Source organism: Lepidochelys kempii, chromosome 9 (assembly GCF_965140285.1).
Source record: "Lepidochelys kempii isolate rLepKem1 chromosome 9, rLepKem1.hap1, whole genome shotgun sequence".
NCBI classification, from domain to species: Eukaryota; Metazoa; Chordata; order Testudines; family Cheloniidae; genus Lepidochelys; species Lepidochelys kempii.
This window is the reverse complement of record NC_136388.1, coordinates 69,970,822-69,993,343: the sequence shown is the minus strand read 5'-3', so window position 1 is coordinate 69,993,343 and position 22,522 is coordinate 69,970,822. Positions and strand designations below refer to the sequence as shown.

The 22,522-nt window shown below is 40.7% G+C and overlaps 1 protein-coding gene across 6 annotated transcripts in view; it reads left to right on the top strand.

The window, feature by feature from the left end:
• The window catches only part of PCDH11X (protocadherin 11 X-linked), a 1,007,737-nt gene that overhangs the window by 131,412 nt on the left and 853,803 nt on the right, over positions 1-22,522 (top strand). For 5 of the 6 annotated variants that reach the window (XR_012160926.2, XR_013636251.1, XM_073360862.2 and 2 more), the window contains one exon: positions 18,854-18,901. The exons of the other annotated variant lie outside the window; for it this stretch is intronic. Coding sequence is in view for 3 of the 5 variants with exons in the window: in XM_073360862.2 (XP_073216963.1) it covers positions 18,854-18,901 (48 nt within the window). In the remaining 2 variants the exon portion in view is untranslated. The remainder of the gene's footprint in view (positions 1-18,853; positions 18,902-22,522) is intronic. 6 annotated transcript variants of the gene reach the window in all.

The window sequence follows — 22,522 nt, the reverse complement described above, 5'->3', positions numbered from 1 at the left end:
AATTATTTTTAAAGCACTGTGTAAAGCAATTGTGAGACAGACATAAAGATGGAAGGAGATAGTCGTCCTTTCCCTTTCAAAGGTCACATTTTTAATGTGGTGGATATGTGGCTTGCTATATTTCCAGTGCTTCATGTGACATTAAAATTGAGATTATAATTGCACAAAAATCTGAAAAGTCAAGGTGAGGGTTCTAACAGCAGCCTTAACTCTGCACTTGCAAATATGTAGAAGGACAAGATTTGACTTTTCTTCGGGTTTATAGACACATATTTCCTTTTGGGCATAAGAGTGAGTGGCATCAAACCTTGCATTATTTCCCTTCAGGTTTCTTTGACAGATCTGGGCCTATTATATGCTGAGTGTCTAAATCATCTAAGGGATTGTCTACATCAGGACTCAGAAAAGTTTAGATGAACCAACTAAACCTGTGAAATTAATGCTCATAAGTTAAAGCATAATAAACCCATGTGGATACTCTCATTCTGAAGCATGGCACTCTTAGTTTGCTGTAGCAGGATCCTGCAGGATTGACCTCCTGCCACACAAGCAGAATAGTGTGTCTTGGGCAGGGGACCATTCCACCTAGAGGATTAAGCTATAATGAACTAAGGCCACTTCATTTCTGAATGAGAGTATCCACACAGGAATGAATGTGCTTTAATTTACGTGCATAACTTCACAGCTTTAATTGATTCATCTTCACTTTCATAAATGTCCTAGTGTGGACAAGCCCTAAAGGATTGTCTACACTGCCCCGCAGTGCACATCAAAGTGGTGCACTGTAACTCCCCCATGTGGACGCTGCGAGTGCAAACTAAAAGGTTCCTACTTCACATTAATGTGTTAGTCTTCCAACAGGACTCTATTAATTCAAACAAGGAACCTTTTAGTTCACACTTGCAACACAGCACTTTTGTTCACATTGCTACGTACACCCCCTATAATCCAAACTGCAGGGCAGTGTGGACATACCCAATGTCAGCCAGGCATCCAGTACTGCATTTTTCAGATTTGAATTAGAACACTGGTTCCCAAACTTTAAGAAAGTGTGTACCCCTTTCACTAAAATGTCAAGTCTTGCAAACCCCCTTCTAAAAATGACTATTTCCAGGGATTTTCTCCTTTACCTGAGTATAAATTATAAAAGCAATGATCTTGGAAATATAAAATGTTTTTATTACACACTATTATTATTTATTATTTATCATCACAGTATTTTTATTACATTATGAATACGGCAACACGCTTCCAAGATCTCACTTTCATAGCTTGTATCACTTTGAATAAGCCTGTTAGAAGACATGTTTCATCAGGGAGTATCAGATGTGAAACAGCATGAAGGTATTTAAGAAGCCAACTCAAAGAGTTCTTCCTACACAAGCATTCAGGTCTTCAGCAGTCCAGGTAAACAACACATGTTACAACAAAGCTTAAACTTGTTCTTCATAATAATTTTCAAAACAATACTAGCTGCCTATTTACTTTTAAAAACAGCAAAAATATCCACCTCCCTTTCCATTTCTTATAAGGAGTCTTGAAGTTTAAATCTCCTCAGTGTGATAGATATGCTTGCTTTGATCTGCTTAGCTCTTGGAAGTCCAGGGGCTCTGGTCTGCTGGCCCCATACTGCCCGGAGTCCCTAGGGACAGCTCTGTCCGCCATTAAGGAATTTTTTCCTGAGAACCCCCTGTAACATTTCATGAACCCCAGTTTGGGAACCACTGAATTAGAAGAATGTTTTTTGGTGTCAGAGCTGAGTTAAATCAGTGGGCCAAATTTAAGATTAGCATGAGTGGGCACAAATCCACTGGCTTTGCTGGAGTTGTGTCCATTAATGTTAGTATGAATTTGGCTCAGGGCATGGAGAAAACACTGTATTCCTTCTGTGAAAGAGCAGAGGATAGATTGGAAATCTCACTCTTTAGTATTTTATGCCAAGGTAGAAGGGGAATGATTTCTAGTCTGGGTTTTTTGTTGCTTTTAATGAGGATACCTGTCTTGGAGAAATGGGATTTTCTTCGGTGGGGGGACCCCTTTGGGTAAAGAATTTTTCTTAATAAAGTACGATATGTTTGGGAGCGTTTTTGTTTTTATTTACCCAAGTAAAAGTAGTGAACAGAGAAGTTAAATTTCTCTGAAAACAGTTTGGCATAGGGTTGCAGCTCTTGCAGAGTGAAAGAAAGTTTTTTGTTGTGTCCTAGTTAATTTTGAGTGGAAATCTTGGTGCAAAACCTGTTTGTTTTACAAAAAGATTTAAATCAGTTACATGAGCCAAGTATGCAGTACTACCCTAGGATAGCAACAGGAAGCCTCCTGAGAATCCAGAGAGCCAGTAGGAAAGTTGCAAGACTACAAGTAGCTACCTAGCAATTCAACAAAAGCAGCACACTAACAAATTAATCATTAGAACGTGCAGAGTTCCACCTAGATGAGTCAGTCCCCATTTTCTTAACCTTAGAAATGCAAAGGAGCTTTCTTTTTAGGGATTTATTTAAAGGCAATGACTGTTGGTATAAGGTCTTATAGAAAGCTGGTATATGGTATACAAAGCTCATCGAAGTCCATAGGAATCTTTCTGTTGATTTCAGTGGCTTTGGATCAGGCCTGTAGTGCTTTATTATTATTTAAAAGCATAAATTTTGTTGTTCTGTATGATCACCCATTCATACAGTCTGCTGGCTCAATAATGTTAATGGAAGGGGAAAAGGGACTATTACCAGTTGCTGTGACATATTTTTAACCATTTTTAGGTAATATATTAACATTGTTTTTCCCTCCAGCTAGCTAGTTAGTTTGGGGAATTCTTCGAGGGAAAAGCACTATTCAGTAAAGATGGAGAGAACTGTAAGACTAGAAGAGACCAACTGGGGGTCATTTATTCCAAATCCCCTGCATCTTTTGCAGAACTATACCATGCATCATTCATAGTAATGACTTATGCAGTGTGTTTGTGGATATCTGCAGTAATGGCCCCTTAGTTACTTAAGTACTTTGCTTCATTATCTATTGATTACACTGTCTAGAATAGCCCCTACTGTTAAGAACTTTAAAAATCCATATGTCACAGGAACAGCCCATAGAGCTTGTGAAGAATGGGTCCTATTGGACTAAACCCTGAGATCCCATATAGGAACCTTGTCAGTGTGACCAGAAGGCATTGAATTTAAAAGCAAATAAAGTTAAAAACACATTTTATCTACTTTAAAATCCACAGAAAAAGATCAAAGGTAAATAAAGGATTTAAGCACTGGGGGATTTAAAGGATTGTGCTAATGTAGGACCCTATTCATCAAGATACTTAAGAATGTTCAAAAATTATGAGAGACAAGGTGGGTTAGGTAATCTTTTATTGGGTCAGCTTCTGTCAGTGAAAGAGGCAAGCTTTTGAGCACTCTATGTAGCTCGAAAGCTTGTCTCTTTCACTGACAGAACCTGGTCCAGTAGAAGTTATGTCATCCACTTTGTCTCTCTGATTCCTGGCACCAACATGGCTACAACAAAGCTGCAAACAACACTAAAAGTTATGGACATGCATAAGATAATTAAGAAGCGTAAGCATGTGCCTCCTAAGATGGGCTTATGTATTTTGCTGAGCCAAAACCTTAGAACACAATTTTTGTTCTTTTTTAAAAAAAAATTGTATTTTTGGTTTACAGGATTGGTGACAGTGTAACTGGCATCAGTTAGTGGTTTTGGGCTATCAGATCCAATACTGTAAGTCTTCAGTCTCTGCAATTTCTTTGTTGAGCTGAGGTGACCACACTTGGATAAAGAACTCCACATGGGAGTCTGCTGTTAAAAATCTCATTTCCGTTGTTTCAGTACTTCATTTTAATACACCTGGTTGCTCTTTAAAACTGTACTGGGAAGATGGCTACCTTTAACTCTCTGTGGTAATTCCAAGATCATCATCCTCAATGTACAGGGTAAGCCAAAGTTCAGAGCCTATCGGTACAAACTTCTTAATATTTTATTCTTACTGATACACATTGGTAAATTTCTTTTGCCATGATGCTGCTTACAACCCCAATTAGTTTAAATCTATCTGGAAATTCTCGTAAACATCAGTATTTGTTACTAACTGAATCAATTTAGTGTCATCAGTGACTATACCAATTTGCTGTTTTCAAAATCATGAATAAATTTATTATATCACTCTGATCTTAATACCAGTCCAAGCCCACCGCTATCAACTTTTCTTCGAGCTGAGGAGTGGCCATTCCCTGTAACTCTTCATCATAGAGTATACTGACAGAGCACTTTTATCTTTCCAGATGCTAGATTTTCTCAAGGAATCTCTGTGTCGAGTCTGGCAGTTTACAATCTGACACTGTATGCTGCTCATAACAGAAATATTTGTGGATGAGAATCTCCTTTGTGATCTGAATTTTGAATAGGTTAACTCATTTCAGAAATAGGATATTTGTTTCGGTTAAACAACATTGTCGATTTCTAATTAAATTGTAATAAAAGATTTTATCATTTTTATGGGTATAAGTAACCTCCTTTAATGTCTAAGCATTAGAACTTTGAGATCCTGAACTAACTAAGGGCTTTTTCCCGATACCAGGTGTTGTGATTTAACATGTATACAAAAAAGTGATTTAAAAACAACAGAATACTACATGAAACAAACATACAGTAGAATTTTACTAATCTGAATTATTAGGGCAGAGAAGTCCAAGACATCTGTGGGATTTGTGGACTAGCCAGTACTGGGAGGAGGAACATGGCCATTAGCTTTCTTTAGCCCCATTTCTTAGCCCTGTTTAAGGGCATTATTGAGTGCCAGGGAAGGGGCCAGGACGTGATATGATACTTGTCCAGGTGGTTTGTGAGATTCATGATATCACCTGCACAGGAGCAATATGTCATTGACTTGTGTTTTAGTAATCTGCACACTGATTCCTTTCCGTGATTGTTTGCAGGTATTCACCCAACTGAGGCTTAGCAGCATTCAGGTGCGCAACTGAACGTAACATTGGGTGTAAGAGTTGGGCTTAAAACGCCCTTTCTGTCTTGTTTTCAACTATTTGGGAGTCACATTCATAGACTGCAAAGGGGAACAGCTCCTTCCTGCACCTAGCTGGATTTAAAACTAAACCATCTATTTATACTAGCTGTAGCCGAGGCTTGCTGCAGGGATGAGTTTTCTATCTGGTTTGGTGTATAAGGATGTGACAGGGAGCATGTTGGGTACAACAAAGCAGTTCTGAGATAACCAAAAAGCACTGCAGCATACAGGCCAGGAGTGGGAAATCAAGTAAGAATGACCCATTTGGCAATCTAGTGAAACAACACTTGTCAAAGAGGTGATATCTGACTCTCTGTACTGCATGGTTAGACTTTCAAATGAAATGGTGGATTTTGATGCCAATGAAATTGTTACTCTGAAACTTTAGTGTAGTGCATACGTCTTTCCAACATTACTTTTAAAGCATGTTATAAATTGAAAAGAACTTGTGCACCCATATAGTTACAGTAGATAGGAAAACTGTAAAAACTTGCCTTTATGTTAATTCTTGATTTCTTATTAAATGAAAAGTTGATGTTGATAAGAATGCATCTTAAATTGTCATTTCCTGGCTTTTTGAGTACCTAACCCAGTAACTTTATGTGTTTGTGTGCGTGTGCGTATTTATTTAGTGTGTTTATGTATAATCTTTTCGTGTCTAATATGGTTTGGTTTTGTGTTGTTGTCCTTGGTTTAGTATATTAAAATGCCACTGCCTTCATCAGTCTGAGACAGTCTCAATCTCTGTTTGGACTCAGTATGATTGATTTGAAATTCAAGAGCAAATTCAAATTTAGTACTATTCGGTCCAGCCGGTTTTGAATTCTAGATGTGATCATACAGAACAGCCCTAGTAGGATCCTGAGCTAAAAGGTTATTTAGGATACCCATAAGGTAATCAAAGCCTTGTAAATTCATGGGCTGGAGAAGAACTACTTGGATCTTCCTCAGTATCTCCAGCACCTGTGAGTCAGGATCTTTACCAGTCTGTTCACTGTGTTACTCCCTCTGGACTGAGTCTGCAAAATGAAGGACGTCCTCATTGATCCACAGTCTCAAACACAATTTGAATCTAGGAGTCTGTCAGATAGGTCTGATGGTCTCTAATTCAGACTCTGCTGGCTTTTCTACACATGAAGCCCTTACAAGCCCAGATGGGATCACAGTCAAGGCACTCTTCTCTGTTCTCTACACCATATCTCTACAGTCCTAAGATCCCTGAAGTAGCAGTGCAAACTAAAGAACCCTCTCAAGGATGTGTCTGCCAGATCTACTCATGACAAATATCACCTAGGGTGCACCTCTCAGTGGTTAGAGATGCCACATTTTGTCACACCTGTACCAATGCAAGTTCCATCAGTATTGTGTGGAAATGAGAAGCATCTGGTATGCCTTCACATGGCTTTCATTTTTTGACCTGGGGTCAAACAGCTGGACAGCAGTGGTCTAAATCAACAGTCCAGACAGGACCTGTAGTTCCTTTGTGCAGATGGAAACCTCCCAAAACCTCCTCTTGACGCAGTAGAAAGTCTTCCATCAAGGAAGACTATGTCAATACCAAGCTGAACTAAACTTATTTAGATTGGAAGCACTTCAGCACCAGGATTTTCTCTTGTTTTAACTCTATTTGTACAGTGCCCAGCACCATCCTGATTGCTGCTTTTGGGCATTGCCATAATATAAATATTTAATAGCAGTAATGAGTAGCGTAACCAGCAACTACTTTTGAGCACTTACTGTGCCTATGCTTTGGTCCTGTCCATGTTGATTAAATTTGCTGTGGAAAAATCCTGTATTCTACCATTGCTGTAGTAACAAGATAGTAACAACTGAGTTTCCACCAATAGCAATGTATTCTGAAAGGAGAGTAACCTGGTAGCTGAAAGCTTTGTTAAACACCTGTATGTGACTGATCAGAATACTGCAACTGAAATTTTGACAAAAGAAGAAAAAAAGAAAGAAGAACAATTTCCAGAACATTTTGGGGTGAGGAGAGGGATTCTCCCTCCTCCTCCCTGCCCACACCATCCCTTTTCAAGCAGCTATACGCTGGAGTGTAAATGTTGATGATGAAAGGGAGGAAAATCTACATTCCCCCCCAAATTTCTTCTTTTTAAAATATGTTTTATAAAATTGGGGCTGGGAGATACAGATTTTCCCCTATATTATCAAGCATGTGTATGCGTGCTGTGTGTGTGTGATTGAAAAACTTAAGAGAAAAGACAACAGAGAGAATCATTAATCCTACACAAAAATAATTTCACATCAGGAAATGTTTTTTAAAGTTGGCGTTAAATGATGAAGACAATTAATTTAGCCCTTGCTATTTTCCCCTCACAGCACAGAACAGAATAGTTTTTCATTGTTACAAAAGAAAGGAAGATGGGGAGAAAGCCCAATATTATATTTATAGCTGTCAAAGACCGGATTTAAATAGTACATCAACCATGGAGCCTGGCACTTGACCACAGTATAGTTATTTTTATTTCTGAAAGAAAGGTTTATTACAATATAATTTGTATTCCCAGACTAGTGTTTTATGAATAGTTGGTTTGAACGCTTGAGTCCCATCGAGCTTTTGGAACTGGAGAAATCTAGCAGAGAGCATTGCAGATAATTTTAAAGAAACAACTAGAAACACTGAAAAAAGGAGTGTGAATTCTGAGTCATCAGCTGTCAGTATTCAAGTACATTTTTATAACATTGTGTTTATAATTGCTGCTTCCATTAATGTGATGTGTATTATTGCTTTGGTTATTGCTGATGTTCCAAAGTTAAATTATATTTTTTCTCTTATTGACAAATTATCTTGTCTTTTTTTGTTTGCTTGTTTTTGTGATGGGATGCTCTTCCGGGCATTAGAGAGGAGGATATTATGTACCTTTTCATTCTAAGGAGGGCTGGCTCTAGGTTTTTTGCCGCTTGAAGCAAAAAAATTTCTGGCTGCCCCCCTTTTATTTTGGCTTTTAGACATGTTTTCACTTTGTAGTATTTTTTGTTTTGTTTTGTTTTGTTTTGACTGTTTAAAATTTAAAAAAAATGAAAACCGAGAATTTGTAGTTAGTGAAATAAAACAATTTCCTACTAGGGTACTTATTTAATTTTAACAGAATCACAATTACAAACAATTTGGGTTCAACTGTACACTGTAATGAAAAACGTTAGTGTCTTCCGGTGCACCCAGATTCTCATAAATTAAAAGAATTTATATGAACTGAATTTTTCTGTTTTTTTATACTTGCGTAGTCTTTTAAATCTAATTTTTTTGCAATGGTACTTTCAATTGAAATTAATGCGAGTCCTAACGAATGATTTTGAGACATGGTGGACTTCAAATAATATTTTAGTAATTTCAGTTTTGAGAAACTGAGCTCACCAGAAGCCACGGATACTGGTAACGTTAAAAGAATGTGTAATGCTATAGCAGTGTTTGGAGTGAGGTGCTCGGGGCTGTACATCCTGCCCATGGGCCCCCAGCCCCATCTCAGACCCAGCCCCCCCACAGAGGGGACAGTAACCAACAGAGCAGCTAGGGAGGTTAGCCATGGGGAGAGGGGGCGGACGAGGGGCGCCCGCCGAGCACCGAGCCGCTCGGGGCAGCAGGTCCCTTACCGGCTGCGGGTCCTGCTCCGATCCCGGGCTCCCCTCGACTCCAGCTCCTCCGCCGCTTGTGACACTTGCGGCAGGGGCTGGCAGGTGGGGAGGAGCCGCATCGCCCTGCTCCCCTGGCTGCGGGGGGCCAGGGCAGGGTCTGCCCCAGGGCCGGGACCCCCGTGCTGAGCCTGCCGCCCCACCCCACAAAGGGGCTTATTGGTTGACTGAGCGGGGCTGGGGGAAAAAAAAGGAATGCCGCCCCTGGAAATGTGCCGCCCCAAGCATGTGCTTGCTTTGCTGGTGCCTAGAGCCGGTCCTGATTCTGAGATTGCTTTTCCCCTCCATTTTGACCGCACCATCGTCCTTCTGTTTGTTGCAGTAACCGCCATTAGAGACTTTTCATATCTGTTATAGTGCATTTAATGTGCTGAACAACTTGTTAGCTTCTGTTTTGTTCCCTATCTAATCCTAATAATAATATACCTGACAGTAATGAACTAGTATGTGCCCATGGGTGAAATTCACCATTGTGCAGAGGGCCAGCACAAGGTCTAGATGCCACTTAAGTCCAAATTAAGTCCTCAGAATAGATCTATAGTGAGAATAAAGGTTTGAACTGGCCCGCTGCACAGGAATGAATGTCACCCATTTGAACACGTTTTTTTGTTGTCACATATGAATGTTGTTGTTGTTCATGGAAAAATTTGCTCTCAGTTCTCAAAAGTGTATATTTCCTGTAGTAGATCAGTCCCAAAACCTTCTGTAAAACTTTCTGTTGACTTTTAAGTGTTTTGAACTCACAAAGTCCAATAGCTATTGCTTATATGTGACCCTAGTCTTTCAGGTCTGGAGCTGTAAACAACAGCCAGAGCCTTGTATAAATATGCTAAATACCTATATTGGATGGTGGGTGAACTTAACAAAAAATGAGCAACAAGAAAACCTGATTGTGTTATTGGGTTTGAAATTGTAGAGCTGTTGATTTTTCTGTCTTTGAATGGTAAAATGGCTTGTACTAGGGCTATTGTGATGTTTGCTGTATAAATGCACACATAATAATATGAAAAGGAGTACTTGTGGCACCTTAGAGACGAACCAATTTATTTGAGCATGAGCTTTCGTGAGCTACAGCTCACTTCATCGGATGCTGTAGCTCACGAAAGCTCATGCTCAAATAAATTGGTTCGTCTCCAAGGTGCCACAAGTACTCCTTTTCTTTTTGCGAATACAGACTAACACGGCTGTTACTCTGAAACATAATAATATAGTTCCTTGACTTTTTGTCAGCTTTGTGCCTTGAAAATAGAGAGTCTCTAGGTGGGTTTTCTTTAGAATTAGGTTTTAAATATAATTCTGAAACAGCTGCCGATCTCATTTTGGAGGCTTTTCCGTTTTCTGAATGCAACTTAAGGTAGGGCAGCTACCATTTGGAGGGAGAGGACTGGATTTGGGAGCCCAGAGGAAACTTCTTTGGGACTTGACTGTGCTATTATCTCTTCAGTTTCTCTGTCCCCAACCCCTCAATCTCTTCTCCCTCATACCCCAACAGTTTTCTGTTGAGTGCTAGCTGTAGCTAGCAGAGCACCAGTCAATGCTCTAATAGCAGCATTGGCCCTTTTTGTCCTGTGTGTTTCTTGTGGGTCATAAAAGTCATTGTGAAAGAAGTCTGAATGTGTGGCTGTTGAAGACTAGATCAGAAGGAAGAGGTGGAGAGGGAAAGAGATTGAATAAACAAAACAATACTCATTATCCCAACTGACCTGAGGGGAAGAAGGAAGCCACTTTGCATATCTATAGAGTGAATCATTGTTCTGATAGTCTCTGCAAGGTACTTAGATACCACATTGATGACCTGTATAAATACTTAGATCAAATGTCAATATTGCCAATAGCCCTTAGCAAGAATAACTGCATAGCAGAGCTGGGAAGGTAGCAGAAGTTCTTCAGTTCATTTTTGAGATCACTGCAACAGAAACACACAGCAGTTTTAGGAAATATTTAGGCTTTCTTTTCTCTTTAAAGATGATTCTAGAACAATGCATCTCACTGAAATCCATTTCAGTTTTGTGTGTTTTAATCAGATCTGAGTAAATAACATTTACATGTCCATGTTGTTTTCCTTACTGATAATATACTACACTCTCATTTTACTTGAAATTAATAAATATTTTATTTCCATAACGCCTCTCATTTCAGAGAATCTGAACATGTTACACAAACTCCACTTATACACTTATACAGGGAAGACTGGGTGGGTGCAAAAGAAATGTAGAGATTAGGTTTAAGTAATGTTTCATATGCTGAATGTCAAATAATTTTAAATATACAATTTCTATAAACTGTTCATATTTATAGAGGCAGGATTTGAACCTCTGGTTTCAATTGAAGATTTAACTTCAAAATTTCCAACATTTCACTTTACCATTTTCTGTGTGGACTTTAAAAATCACACTTACCACAGACTTGTTTGGCAGAACTGAGAAAATGACACTCTGCATTCCTGCTGAACTGGTCAGATAATATTTAAAGAGAACTGCTAAAGAAGAGAGGTGACTTTCAGAACCTGCATTGGAACAACAGGATTGAAGTTCAACTTCATATTAGCTTAGGTGGCTCGGTGACTCTTACGTCAGCACTGCGGTGCACTGAGTCTTATGGTCACAGTAACAAAGAAAACTGCAAATTGTTCCTTTTCCTTTTGTAAAAGGACCTGGCTAATGTTACATGCATGCAAGGGGAATTTTGTTTCATTTCTCCCCAGTATGTTAGCGCAAAGGGCTTTATAGAATGAATTTATCTATCAGAAATATGTTTGAGATAATAACTTATTTTGTGACTATAATGCTATACTTGACACACACCAGTTTGAAATATTGGTATACTTTGTTCTCTGCCTCTGAAATCATCAACAACTGAACATGGAAAGCTGTCTTAATATGCACATTATTGTGAAATGATTGGTTGGCTTTCCCTTCGGGGCAGTTCCTGGAACTAATCTGTTCTTGCGTAAGGGCATAATAATAAGGAAAAACGTTAACAATGCATTGGCTACTGGAAGTCTATTGTTTCTGTTATCTGACTCATGTTCAATCATTTATTGTGGATTTCATTCCTTTACTGAAAGCCATAATACTGAATGTCAAAAACAATTTCATTCAGATTCACATTCTTCTCTGGAGTCCTGTGCATAGGGCCCCAGTGGACCAATTTTTGCACGGTAAAGCTAAGTGGGGATGGGAGTCGAGTCTTAAATCTATAAGCAGGATGGATCCAGCAGCTGGTTTTCATATAACACTTTATACTGTTTATGAGCTGTTGACATGGATTGTGCCTCCCACACAGAGGGAATTCTGGGAAGGCATTGGAGGATTAGTAGCACCTGAGTGGATCTAGACTACGTCCATGCAACAGAATGGTCATATTGGCAGCTGACAAGTTGTGCCAACTGGCGCTCTAGCTTGACAGGCCAAGCAGCTCAAGTTAAAAGCATGACCACAGTCAAGGGTTTTCGAGTGTGGACAGGAGTTGAGTTAGGGACAATATTTAAGTTATTACTTGAATTAACTGCATGGCTGACAAGCTCATAGCTGTTAAAATGAAGGTTCAGGAAGGGGGTAAACTCTGAACAGGTTGTAAAAGCTGCCTACTGAAATGTGTGGTTTTCATTCCTGAAAATTGGTCATTAGTCTTCTAAAAAAAAAAATATTTTTCAATTCATTATTTTTAAGTGCTGAAAAATATATCATGGACCTACCAAAACAGAGACCTGCCCCAGAGATGACAGTCAAGATGACACATGTAGCAGAAGTTATAAACAGATGACTAAAGATAAAGGAAGAGAATGGACAAAAGTGATAGTAATACCCAATAAGGCATCTTGATGGTTCTGTGAAAAAGATATTTTTGTTTGCTTTCCTTCCTCTCAGTGAAAATCCATCATCTGAAATATGTAAAATTTTGGGCAGAAAAATCTAAAGTATATAATACAGGGTATAATCTAAGAACAGACTAGATTGCTTAGATCTTTGCATCATTTTTGCTGATTCTAAGGGAAGGCAGAAATTGGGTGCACTTAGATCACTAGCAGGGATATATATATATAAAATATGAAAAACACCCACATAAACCCATATGAGATAATTTGTAGGAGTGTGGTTTCTTAGCCAAAAAAACCCAGAAACAGCCATTCATCAGTCTATGTTGTTGTAATAAATGCCTTGGAAATGGGACACAGTTAGGTGATGTACAGTATTGGGTATGTTTATGTATTTCCTTATCAAATTGTTACTCCTGGGGGATTCTGCAGGACTGCATGCCTACAGAAAACGCCACCTGCCCCGCAGATTTCCTGTGTTTTCCCTGCAGAAAACAACGGGGAAGTAAAGGGAAGCCGTGTGCGGGGGGCAACCATGGGTGCAGTTTTTTGGAGGGGATTCCCCCCTCCAAACAGAGGTGAGGCATGGGGGGGGCTCATGGAGTTACATGTCACTGTCCTCCCACCCATTCTGCAAGCGCAGAGCTACCCAACTGAAGGAGGCTGTGTCTCCGCTTTGCTGACCCACCTCATGGGTCCTAGCGCCAGTCATACTCCTCTTCTGTGTGCTGGGAGTCTTCCTGTTTTCTATTTTGTGCAACAGTGAGTGCCCGTGGTGGGGCTGGGAAAGGGGTGGTGGTAGGGTAAATGAGGGATTGGAAAGTGAGGGAAAGAGGCAGTGGGGAAGGAATGGGGATGGAATAGGGCAGGGGGAGGGGAATGTGGGAGTGAGGGGAGGGGGAATGGAGAAGAGAAGAGAAGGGGATAGAGGAATTGCGAGGGGAAGCAGGAGCCTGGCATGTGGCGTCCCCTTGACAGCAGCTGGGGCTCCCCCATTAAGCAGGCCCTCACCCTGTCAAGCCCTACCTCCTACCTCTGGATCCCTCTGATGAGCCTCCCACTCCCAGACCCCCCCCACTGATCCCCTACGGGTGCACCTGGACCCCCACCCATCAAGCCTCACTCCCCCAGCACCCGGACTCCCCCACTGAGCCCCCCACACCCAGACCTACCTCATCACCAAGTCCTATCTCCCTACACTCAGCGCCCCCCCACACACACACTCCTGCAGAAATCCCCTGCAGAGTCTCATTGCCCCTGCACCTGGAACACCCCAGCGAGCCTCTGAACAACCCATCACCCACACCCAGATTGCCCCACACAGAAACCTCACACTCCACACCTGGATCTCCCCCACACCAAGCCCCTCCACACTTGGGTCCTGCTGAGCCTGCCCACCCACACCTGGGTGCTCCTGGTGCAGAGGGACAGGGCCCTGGGGTGTTTCTGGAGCAGGCCCAGCCCTTGCACTGTGTCATAGAATATTAGGGTTGGAAGAGACCTCAAGGTGACAGTCAGATGCCGCCTCACTGCCGAGTCTATGGTACCAGGGGAACTGGGGGCTTCGGTTTGATCTCCCACCTCAATGCAGCCAGTGGTCTGTGCTCCCCACTGCCGTGTTGGAGTCACATTTATTTACTGACAAATACAATTTGAAGAATTTTAAAATGTGCACATCATTTTTAATTTTTTTGTGCAGAATTTTAAATTTTTTGGTGCAGAATTTCCCTAGGAGTACTTAAAATATTCCTTTGATCCAAGGATTTTTAATCCAAATCAAGTCACAAGGAAGGTATTTTCAGTAATACCACAAATTGCTAGATAATAATACTTAGTGAAATGAAGATTTATCTATTGTAGTTTTCACTATATTTATATCGTATGCTGTCATTTTGTTTCATTGTTTACTTCCAAAGTGGCCCTGTCACAATACAGCAGGGAAATATTTTATCTTTTTGGAACTCATGCTTTTCTTGTATTGACTCTGATATATACCAATGAGTGACAGTAGGGATGTTGGAGGGGGGGAGTGGGGATGTCAAGTTGGTTTCCTGATAAATCAAGCACCAGAAAAGTTCAGAAACAGATTTTTGGTCTGTCCTGAGTATTCCCTGATCAACACAGTAAACAGCCTTTATTTAATCAGTTTTAGAATCCAATCTCTGCAACTATTTTTAGTACTTACTGGCACTAGATGATTCTTCTGGGCAACTGTACCAGATTTATAACTCTGAAAGTGCAGTTATTTGTCTTCCAATAGGCAGTGAAGTGGCATCTTGTACATGCATATGTCAAGCACCTTTCAAATTTTAGTAAGGTGGCTCAGCTATGTCTTTCCCAGAACAATACAAAAAAGGATAACTTTTTTTTTTTTTTTGGAAAAGCATATCTTTTTCTTTTTTCTCAAAAGTAGAAATGATCCCCTGGGGAGTTCAATGTTCAACACAAACTTTCTCTTTGAGCTTACAAATCCCCACAAAGAAGAAAGATTTTGGAAGGTCTTACTATCATATGTATTTCAGTAGTTTTTACCCCGAGGCATACACCTCCCCCCAAGCTTATTTGTGAATGTGTGTGTAGGGGTGGGGGAGAGAAATATCACTAACAGATGAAGGGAGAAAGCTCTATTGCATGAGATTATTGGGCATTCCATAAGTGTGCATAATTTCAAACGTGAATTGGAAGTTTCCTGAATCTGAGATCAAAGTGTTCTTCTTTTAAATGTCATAATTCATAAAGCAATGAAAACTTTGACATTAAGGTATAGTAAGGGTACATCAAAGAATGCCCTTTTATGATGTAAGTAAAGAGAACACATTATTTTGTTTTTTATTTTTTACTGTGCTTATTTAGGCACCTATATCTCTAGTTAAGCGCCTGTGTTTATGTTACCCATGTAACCCACACAAAGATTTTGTCAACATTTTCCCTAAAAGTAAACAATATCACCAAGATGCAAAAATTTCACCCACTTTGGCTTACAAGGGCCTCACATCAAAAAAGATATGATGCAAAATAACTTCAGTGTATGAATACAAAATCAAAGGGTTCAAATTTCTTTTTTTGCACCTATATAACTCAGTAAAGTTTCTGTCTCTTAAAAGAAAATTTGGGAGGCATGTGCATATTTCCTTCAGGTATTTGTTTAGGGTCGGAGGGGGAGGGAATGAAATGAGATTGAGGTATAGACTTAATGGGCATGAATTTCTGTGTATTTGCACTACTTTTTAATAGTGTCAAAGAGCTTTTTGTTTCTGTTTTCCATGCTTTATGAGCCAAAGCCACATGTATGCAGTTTTGTTGTAGCTGTGTTGATCCCATGATATTAGAGAGCCAAGGTGCGTGGGGTAATATCTTTTATTGGACTAACTTCTGTTGGTGAGAGAGACAAACTTTTGAGCTACACAGAGCTCAAAAAGCCGAGGAAAAGTCTGTATCGCTCGTAAACTTGTCTCTCTTGCCAACAGATGTTGGTCCAATAAATATTACCTCATCTGCCTTGTCTCTCTATACCCATATGTCCATCACCCTCAATTCCTATTGAAATGGATGGAAGTGGTAAGTGTGCTGAGCAGCATCTGTTTTAAGGTAAGGAATACAATTGCCTGTGTTTTCCTGTGCACAAGTGGATGTCAGTCTGAATCTTCTTCTTCTTGACAGTCTACCTGGTTACAGAGCAGGGAAGGAATAGGGTGTATTGCAGGTCCACATTGCTCAAACTCCTGGTCATCCGATAACTCTAAAAATGTATTTAGAATCTCAAGGTGCCTTGTTCTGGTGGACACAGCAGAATGGGCTCTTTATTTAGCTTTTGTTGCGAGAGTACCCAGAATAACTTTCTGCCTGACACTTCCTGAACCACAGTTATGTTTTGGTAAGTGATATCCATGAAATGTGTAATCATATATTTACAGATGATTGGTTCTTTGGTCCCTGTTAACCTTAACTGGCAAATGCATCAAATCTATAATGGTGTGACATGTAGAATATGGTATCATAAAAATTCTATTTTATAATAAAATAAAGAACAATGAGATACCTAGCGTAAACCCCAAGTCCTTTCTTCCCTGTATAAATTCTAGTGCCATTACAAGGAAGGGGAAAATTGCTGGGACAGGAAATGTTTCTGGAACCCTCCTTCAGGCTATGGAAAAATGGAAGCAAATTATTTCATGCTGTCATGAGGTTACATCCTGATGAGATGAAGCAGTGTGCTGATACCACAGTACAAGCATCATAATAGTGTGATATGGAGAATTTGTGTTGGAGAGGAAATTGTTAAAGGTGGCAGCCCTGGTTACCCAGGATAAGAGAGAGCCTGAAAAATACAAGAGCCACCCCACCTGTAAATCACAAGCAAAGCTTTCCTATCCATACACTCAAAGCCTAACTACTTACATTATATTGATAGTGAGCATAATACTAGGCGGGGTTCAGCACAAAGTACAGATAAGGAACCATTATTCCAAAAGGGAGAGAAAGGTAAGAAATACAATGGGCAAGTCAGCAGAGAATCAGTAAGTGGTCCAAAGTATTGTAATCTGAACAAAAAGGAGGTTTAGGAGGAATACACAAGCACTGAAATGCTTGGGAAGGTAAATTTAATGTTATTGCAGAAAAACTGAGAGTAATGTCTCTTGTATTTTTCAGGCTCTCTCTTATCCTGGGTAACCAGGGCTGACACCTTTAAGTTTCCCCTCCAACACAAATTCTCCACATCACACTATTATGACGCTTGTACTGTGGTATCAGCAAACTGCTTCATCTGTGGGAATTTACACGTTTCACATTCAAAGTGTCAAGCTCGAAAGAAAAATGCACGCTTTTTAAAAACAAAATCAGAAAACTGATCTGTCCCATTTTGCAGCTCCTGTATAATTTTGCATTGGAAATCTTATGTGCCCGTGTTACTGTAATCCTTTCTCTTGGCTCATTCTCGACTGCACCTGCTGTGCTACAGTGTTCCATAGGAATTCTCAAAAAGAAAAGGAGTACTTGTGGCACCTTAGAGACTAACCGATTTATTTGAGCATGAGCTTTCGTGAGCTACAGCTCACTTTATAGGAATTCTCTTGACAACAACAGAACATTGGGACCTACCTTGTATGTTCAGCAGAACTGCAAGTGTTTCCTACTTGGCTATACCTGAAATGTTCATCAGCCAGCAAACAGCTGAGCTATTTCAGTGGGAAGGGGTGGTTCTTAAGCACTTTAGGATCCTTTGGATGCAAGATGCTTATATATTGAAGATTTTCTTATTAAAGTATTATTTTTGCAAATGACTTATTTATTTAAAATAATTTTGTACCAAGGAGTCAGGAAACCGTTATAGCTGATTCACAGTTTGATGCCAGGATTATCTAACCACAAGCATTTTGTATGGTAGGTTCCTACATTTTAGGATGGTTAAACTGTATTGGCCCACTTGCTCATTGTATATTTTATTATCACTTTGAATATTTCTTATATACATTCTGTATAGATTTTGTCATTTGTACAATCTGCTAAAAAGATTTAGGACCTCACCCTGTTAAAATATGCTTAATTTTATGCACTGTGAGTAAATTGCCTTAAGATAAACATGCCTGCAGAAACAAGACCTTCAATATTAAGAATGAGTTTTCTTGCCAATCAGGGCCTGTTTCTGTAAGGTGCTGAGCATTCTGCTTTAGTGAAATATAAGCACACTATGCACCTTACAGGATCTACCCCTTATTTGTGTATTACTGAACAAATACTCTCTGATGGTCTCAAAAATAATCACAAACCCTGATTCCCTTTTAAAATCCAAAGTGCTATGCATCACAGAGTGTTGTACATTTTTAATGTGATTTTTTTTACCATAGTTGGGAGGTTTGGGCTCTATTTATTTAAGAAGCCATTGTGGTCTATCAGTTTATCAGAATCCAATAGAGCTATTACTGTCCATCCGTTTATTGGTTCACAGACTTAATTTCCTGAGTAGTCTTGGCCACGGCAGGCCATGTTAATGGTGCCTGCACTGACCCATGGCTTTGCTTTTCCAGTTCATCCAGTCAGTGATCTGCCAACTAAGAGCCCAATCATGCAAATATTTCCTGCTAGGCTTAGCTCTTACTCCAGAATCTGAATCCCACTGAGTTCAGTGAGACAGCTTGTGATGCTGCAGAATCGCATATGCCAGAAGCAAGTTTTTATAGGACTGGACCCTAGGAGCCCCCTCTTAAGTCCCAGCACACTAGCCTGTTGTAGCACCCAAAGAACTGTTCCAGTCCACTATGTTGAGTGTCCGTGTTTGAATAGTTGTGTTCAATGTTGTGTTCGATGTAGTTCAACTACTTCAATGTTACACATTTTAAAAACTTTCTAATTTTGTATTTACATGACAGCCCAAAACAGCACCGAAAAGGACATTTGGATCCATTACGAATGATCAGGTAAATATAGCAGAGAGTTCTTTCAACAAAAATACTGATTTGTAATTACAGGAACCTCTCAATGTAATGCATGACTCCAGTGAAGTGAATGGTCTTATAATGTGAGGAAGCAGAGTTTAAGCTGAAAATCTGGGCTGATACTATTGCTTAAGTGCATATCACTGTGCTTATCTTTTGAGAGAGAGAGAGAGAGTCTCATGGTCTGAGCCAGGAGCTCCTTAATGCTAATCTTGGCTCTGGCAAGAGAAGCCTCTTTTGCCTTGAATAGATGGGAGTTACAGTGCTTAGCATGTCTTAAAAGGAGATAATTTAACTCTTCCTTTGTTACCCACATCAAAAAATTGGGATAATACTTCCCAGTTTTAAGAGTATTGTTTGTAAAGCACTTTGAAGGTGAACTATACTTTATATTTATAGTATGAGCTAAATTCTGATACCTTTGCTGCTGTTGAGCAGCACCAACACCAGGAATAATCCCAGTGATGCAGTGGGACATCTTGGTGAATAAGGGTGTCAGAATCTGGCCCTATGGGTGAAATCCTGACCTCTTGAAGTCAGTACCAATGTTCCCATTAGCTTCAGTGGAGTCAGAATTTCATCCTCTCTGTTTGTTTGGTGAGAGTTAAAGCTGATAGCTCAGCCTAGATTATCATTCTTAACTCTAATTTTTTTTAGTCATGGAGGAGTCGGTCAGAGCCTTATAGTCCCTTTTGTTGCTGAATGTTTCAACATTTTTCAAAGATTGTTTAAAGTGGGAGAGCTTTCCATCCTCACGGTAGGTGTGTTAAAGTGTCTATTTAATGGCACAGTCCCTGTTCTTATTCATTTCAACCATATGAACCATAGGTATGCTTGAATTGGTTTGTTAAAACAAAATCTGCATTAATTGTCATTTTGACTGGCTTTACTGCCACTTATGTATTTTGCACAATTTAAAATATGCCTTTGACCCTAGGTACCCTAAGCTTGGCTTTGTGTGTATTTATACTTTTTCTATGAGTATTAAAGTTATAATTGTAATTACAAAAGACATCTATGACAGCTGTGCATGTGTTGTGTTAGCATAGTGACCCTTAAGATATTTACAGTTGTATAAGAAAACACTATAGAAAAGTCCTATACCATTTAAGAGGAATGAAACTACTATGGTTTTATAGATATTACTTTTAAAAACCTATGAAGTGTATAGACTGATATTCTTTCTGTTGCTTTTAAAAAAAAAAAACCTAAAGAATTCTATAGCAGGCATATAATTCTCAATAATATTCTATAGGATGTTAGCAAAAAATTCTGCCAGAAGGGCGGAATCATTAGGTATATGTGGTTAGACCATATCCTAACTACTCACAGCTGTCACTTTGGCAATAAAAGGGATGGAAGGAAAAGATGAGTGTAAGGGTATGTCTACACTACCGAATTACTCCTATTTTACAGAAGTTAATTTTTGTGTGCATTCATCCACACTAAGCACATTAATTTGGTGGTGTGCATCTACAGTACCGTGGCAAGCGTTCATATTCTGAGCAGTGCATTGTGGGTAGCTATCCCACAGTTCCCGCAGTCCCCGCTGCCCATTGGAATTCTGGGCTGAGCTCCCAATGCCTGATGGGGCCAAAAATTTGTCACGGGTGGTTGTGGGTAAATGTCGTCAGTCAACCCTGCCTCCGTGAAAGCAACAGCAGACAATCATTTCATGCCCTTTTCCCTGGATTGCCCAAGCAGATGCCGTAGCTCGGCAAGCACGGAGCCCGTTCAGCTCACCGCAGCAGTTATGACCATTGTAAACACCTTGCACATTATCATGCAGTTTATGCAGAACCAGAACCTGAAAAACCAGGCGAGGAGGCGACGGCAGCACAGTGACGAGAGTGATGAGGACATGGATGCAGACTTCTCTAAAACCATGATCCCCGGCAATTTGGAGATCATGGTGTTAATGGGGCAGGCTCGTGCCATGGAATGCTGATTCTGGGCCCAGGAAACAAGCACAGTCTGGTGGGACCACATACTGTTGCAGGTTTGGGATGATTCCCAGTAGCTCCGAAACTTTCGCATGCGATAGGGCACTTTCATGGAACTTTGTGACTTGCTTTCCCTGCCCTGAAGTGCAAGAATACCAAGATGAGAGCAGCCCTCACAGTTGAGAAGCGAGTGGCAATAGCCCTGTGGAAGCTTGCAACGCCAGACAGCTACCGGTCAGTCGGCAGTCAATTTGGAGTGGGCAAATCTACTGTGGGGGTTGCTGTGATGCAATTAGCCAGTGCAATCATTGAACTGCTGCTATCAAAGGTAGTGACTCTGGGAAATGTGCAGGTCATACTAGATGGCTTTGCTGCAATGGGATTCCCTAATTGTGGTGGGGCTATAGACGGAACACATATCCCTATCTTGGGCCCGGATCACCAGGGCAGCCAGTACATAAAGCTCAAGGGGTACTTTTCAATGGTGCTGCAAGCACTGGTAGATCACAAGGGACATTTCACCAACATCAACGTGGGATGGCCGAGAAAGGTTCATGACACTCGCATCTTCAGGAATTCTGGTCTGTTTAAACGGCAGCAGGAAGGGATTTACTTCCCAGACCAGAAAATAACTGTTGGGGATGTTGAAATGCCTATAGTTATCCTTGGGGACCCAACCTACCCCTTAATGCCCTGGCTCATGAAGCTGTACACAGGCAGCCTGGACAGTAGTAAGGAGCTGTTCACCTATAGGCTGAGCAAGTGCAGAATGGTGGTAGAGTGTGCATTTGGATGTTTAAAGGGTCGCTGGCGCAGTTTACTGACTCGCTCAGACCTCAGCGAAACCAGTATTCCCATTGTTATTGCTGCTTGCTGTGTGCTCCACAATCTCTGTGAGAGTAAGGGGGAGACGTTTATAGCGGGGTGGGAGGTTGAGGCAAATCGCCTGGCCACTGAATACGCACAGCCAGACACCAGGGCGATTAGAAGAGCACAGCAGGAAGCGCTGCGCATCAGAGAAGCTTTGAAAAACAGTTTCATGACTGAGCAGGGTACTGTCTGACACTTCTGTTTGTTTCTCCTTGATGAAAACTCACCTCCTTGGTTGCCTCTAAATTCCCTGAAAGCTACCCGCCCTCCCCCTTTTGATCACAGCTTGCTTGCAAAGGAAATAAAGTCACTATCATTTAAAAAACATCTATTCTTTATTAATTAATTATAAAAATAGGGAGATAACTCACAAGGTAGCTCGGGTGGGGTGTGGGAGGAAGGTAGGAGAGAAGGAAAAGGCCACTTCAAAACTTGTTGAATGACAGCCTTCTGTTGCTTGGGCTGTCCACTGGGGTGGAGTGGTTGGGTGCCCGAGCCTTCCCCCCCACCGCGTTCTTGGGCATCTGGGTGAGGAGGCTATGGAACTTGGGGAGGAGGGAGGGCAGTTAAACCGGGGCTGCAGCAGCAGTCTGTGATCCTGCTGCCATTCCTGAACCTCCACCAGATGCCGGAGCATGTCCGTTTGCTCCCCCATTAGCCCCAGCGTTGCATCCTGCCTCCTCTGATCTTCCTGCCGCCACCTCTCATCTTGATCATCCCTCCTGTCCTCATGTTCATTGGCTGCTTTCCTGTACTGGGTTGCTCCACACATTCTGCTGAGCTCTGTCAG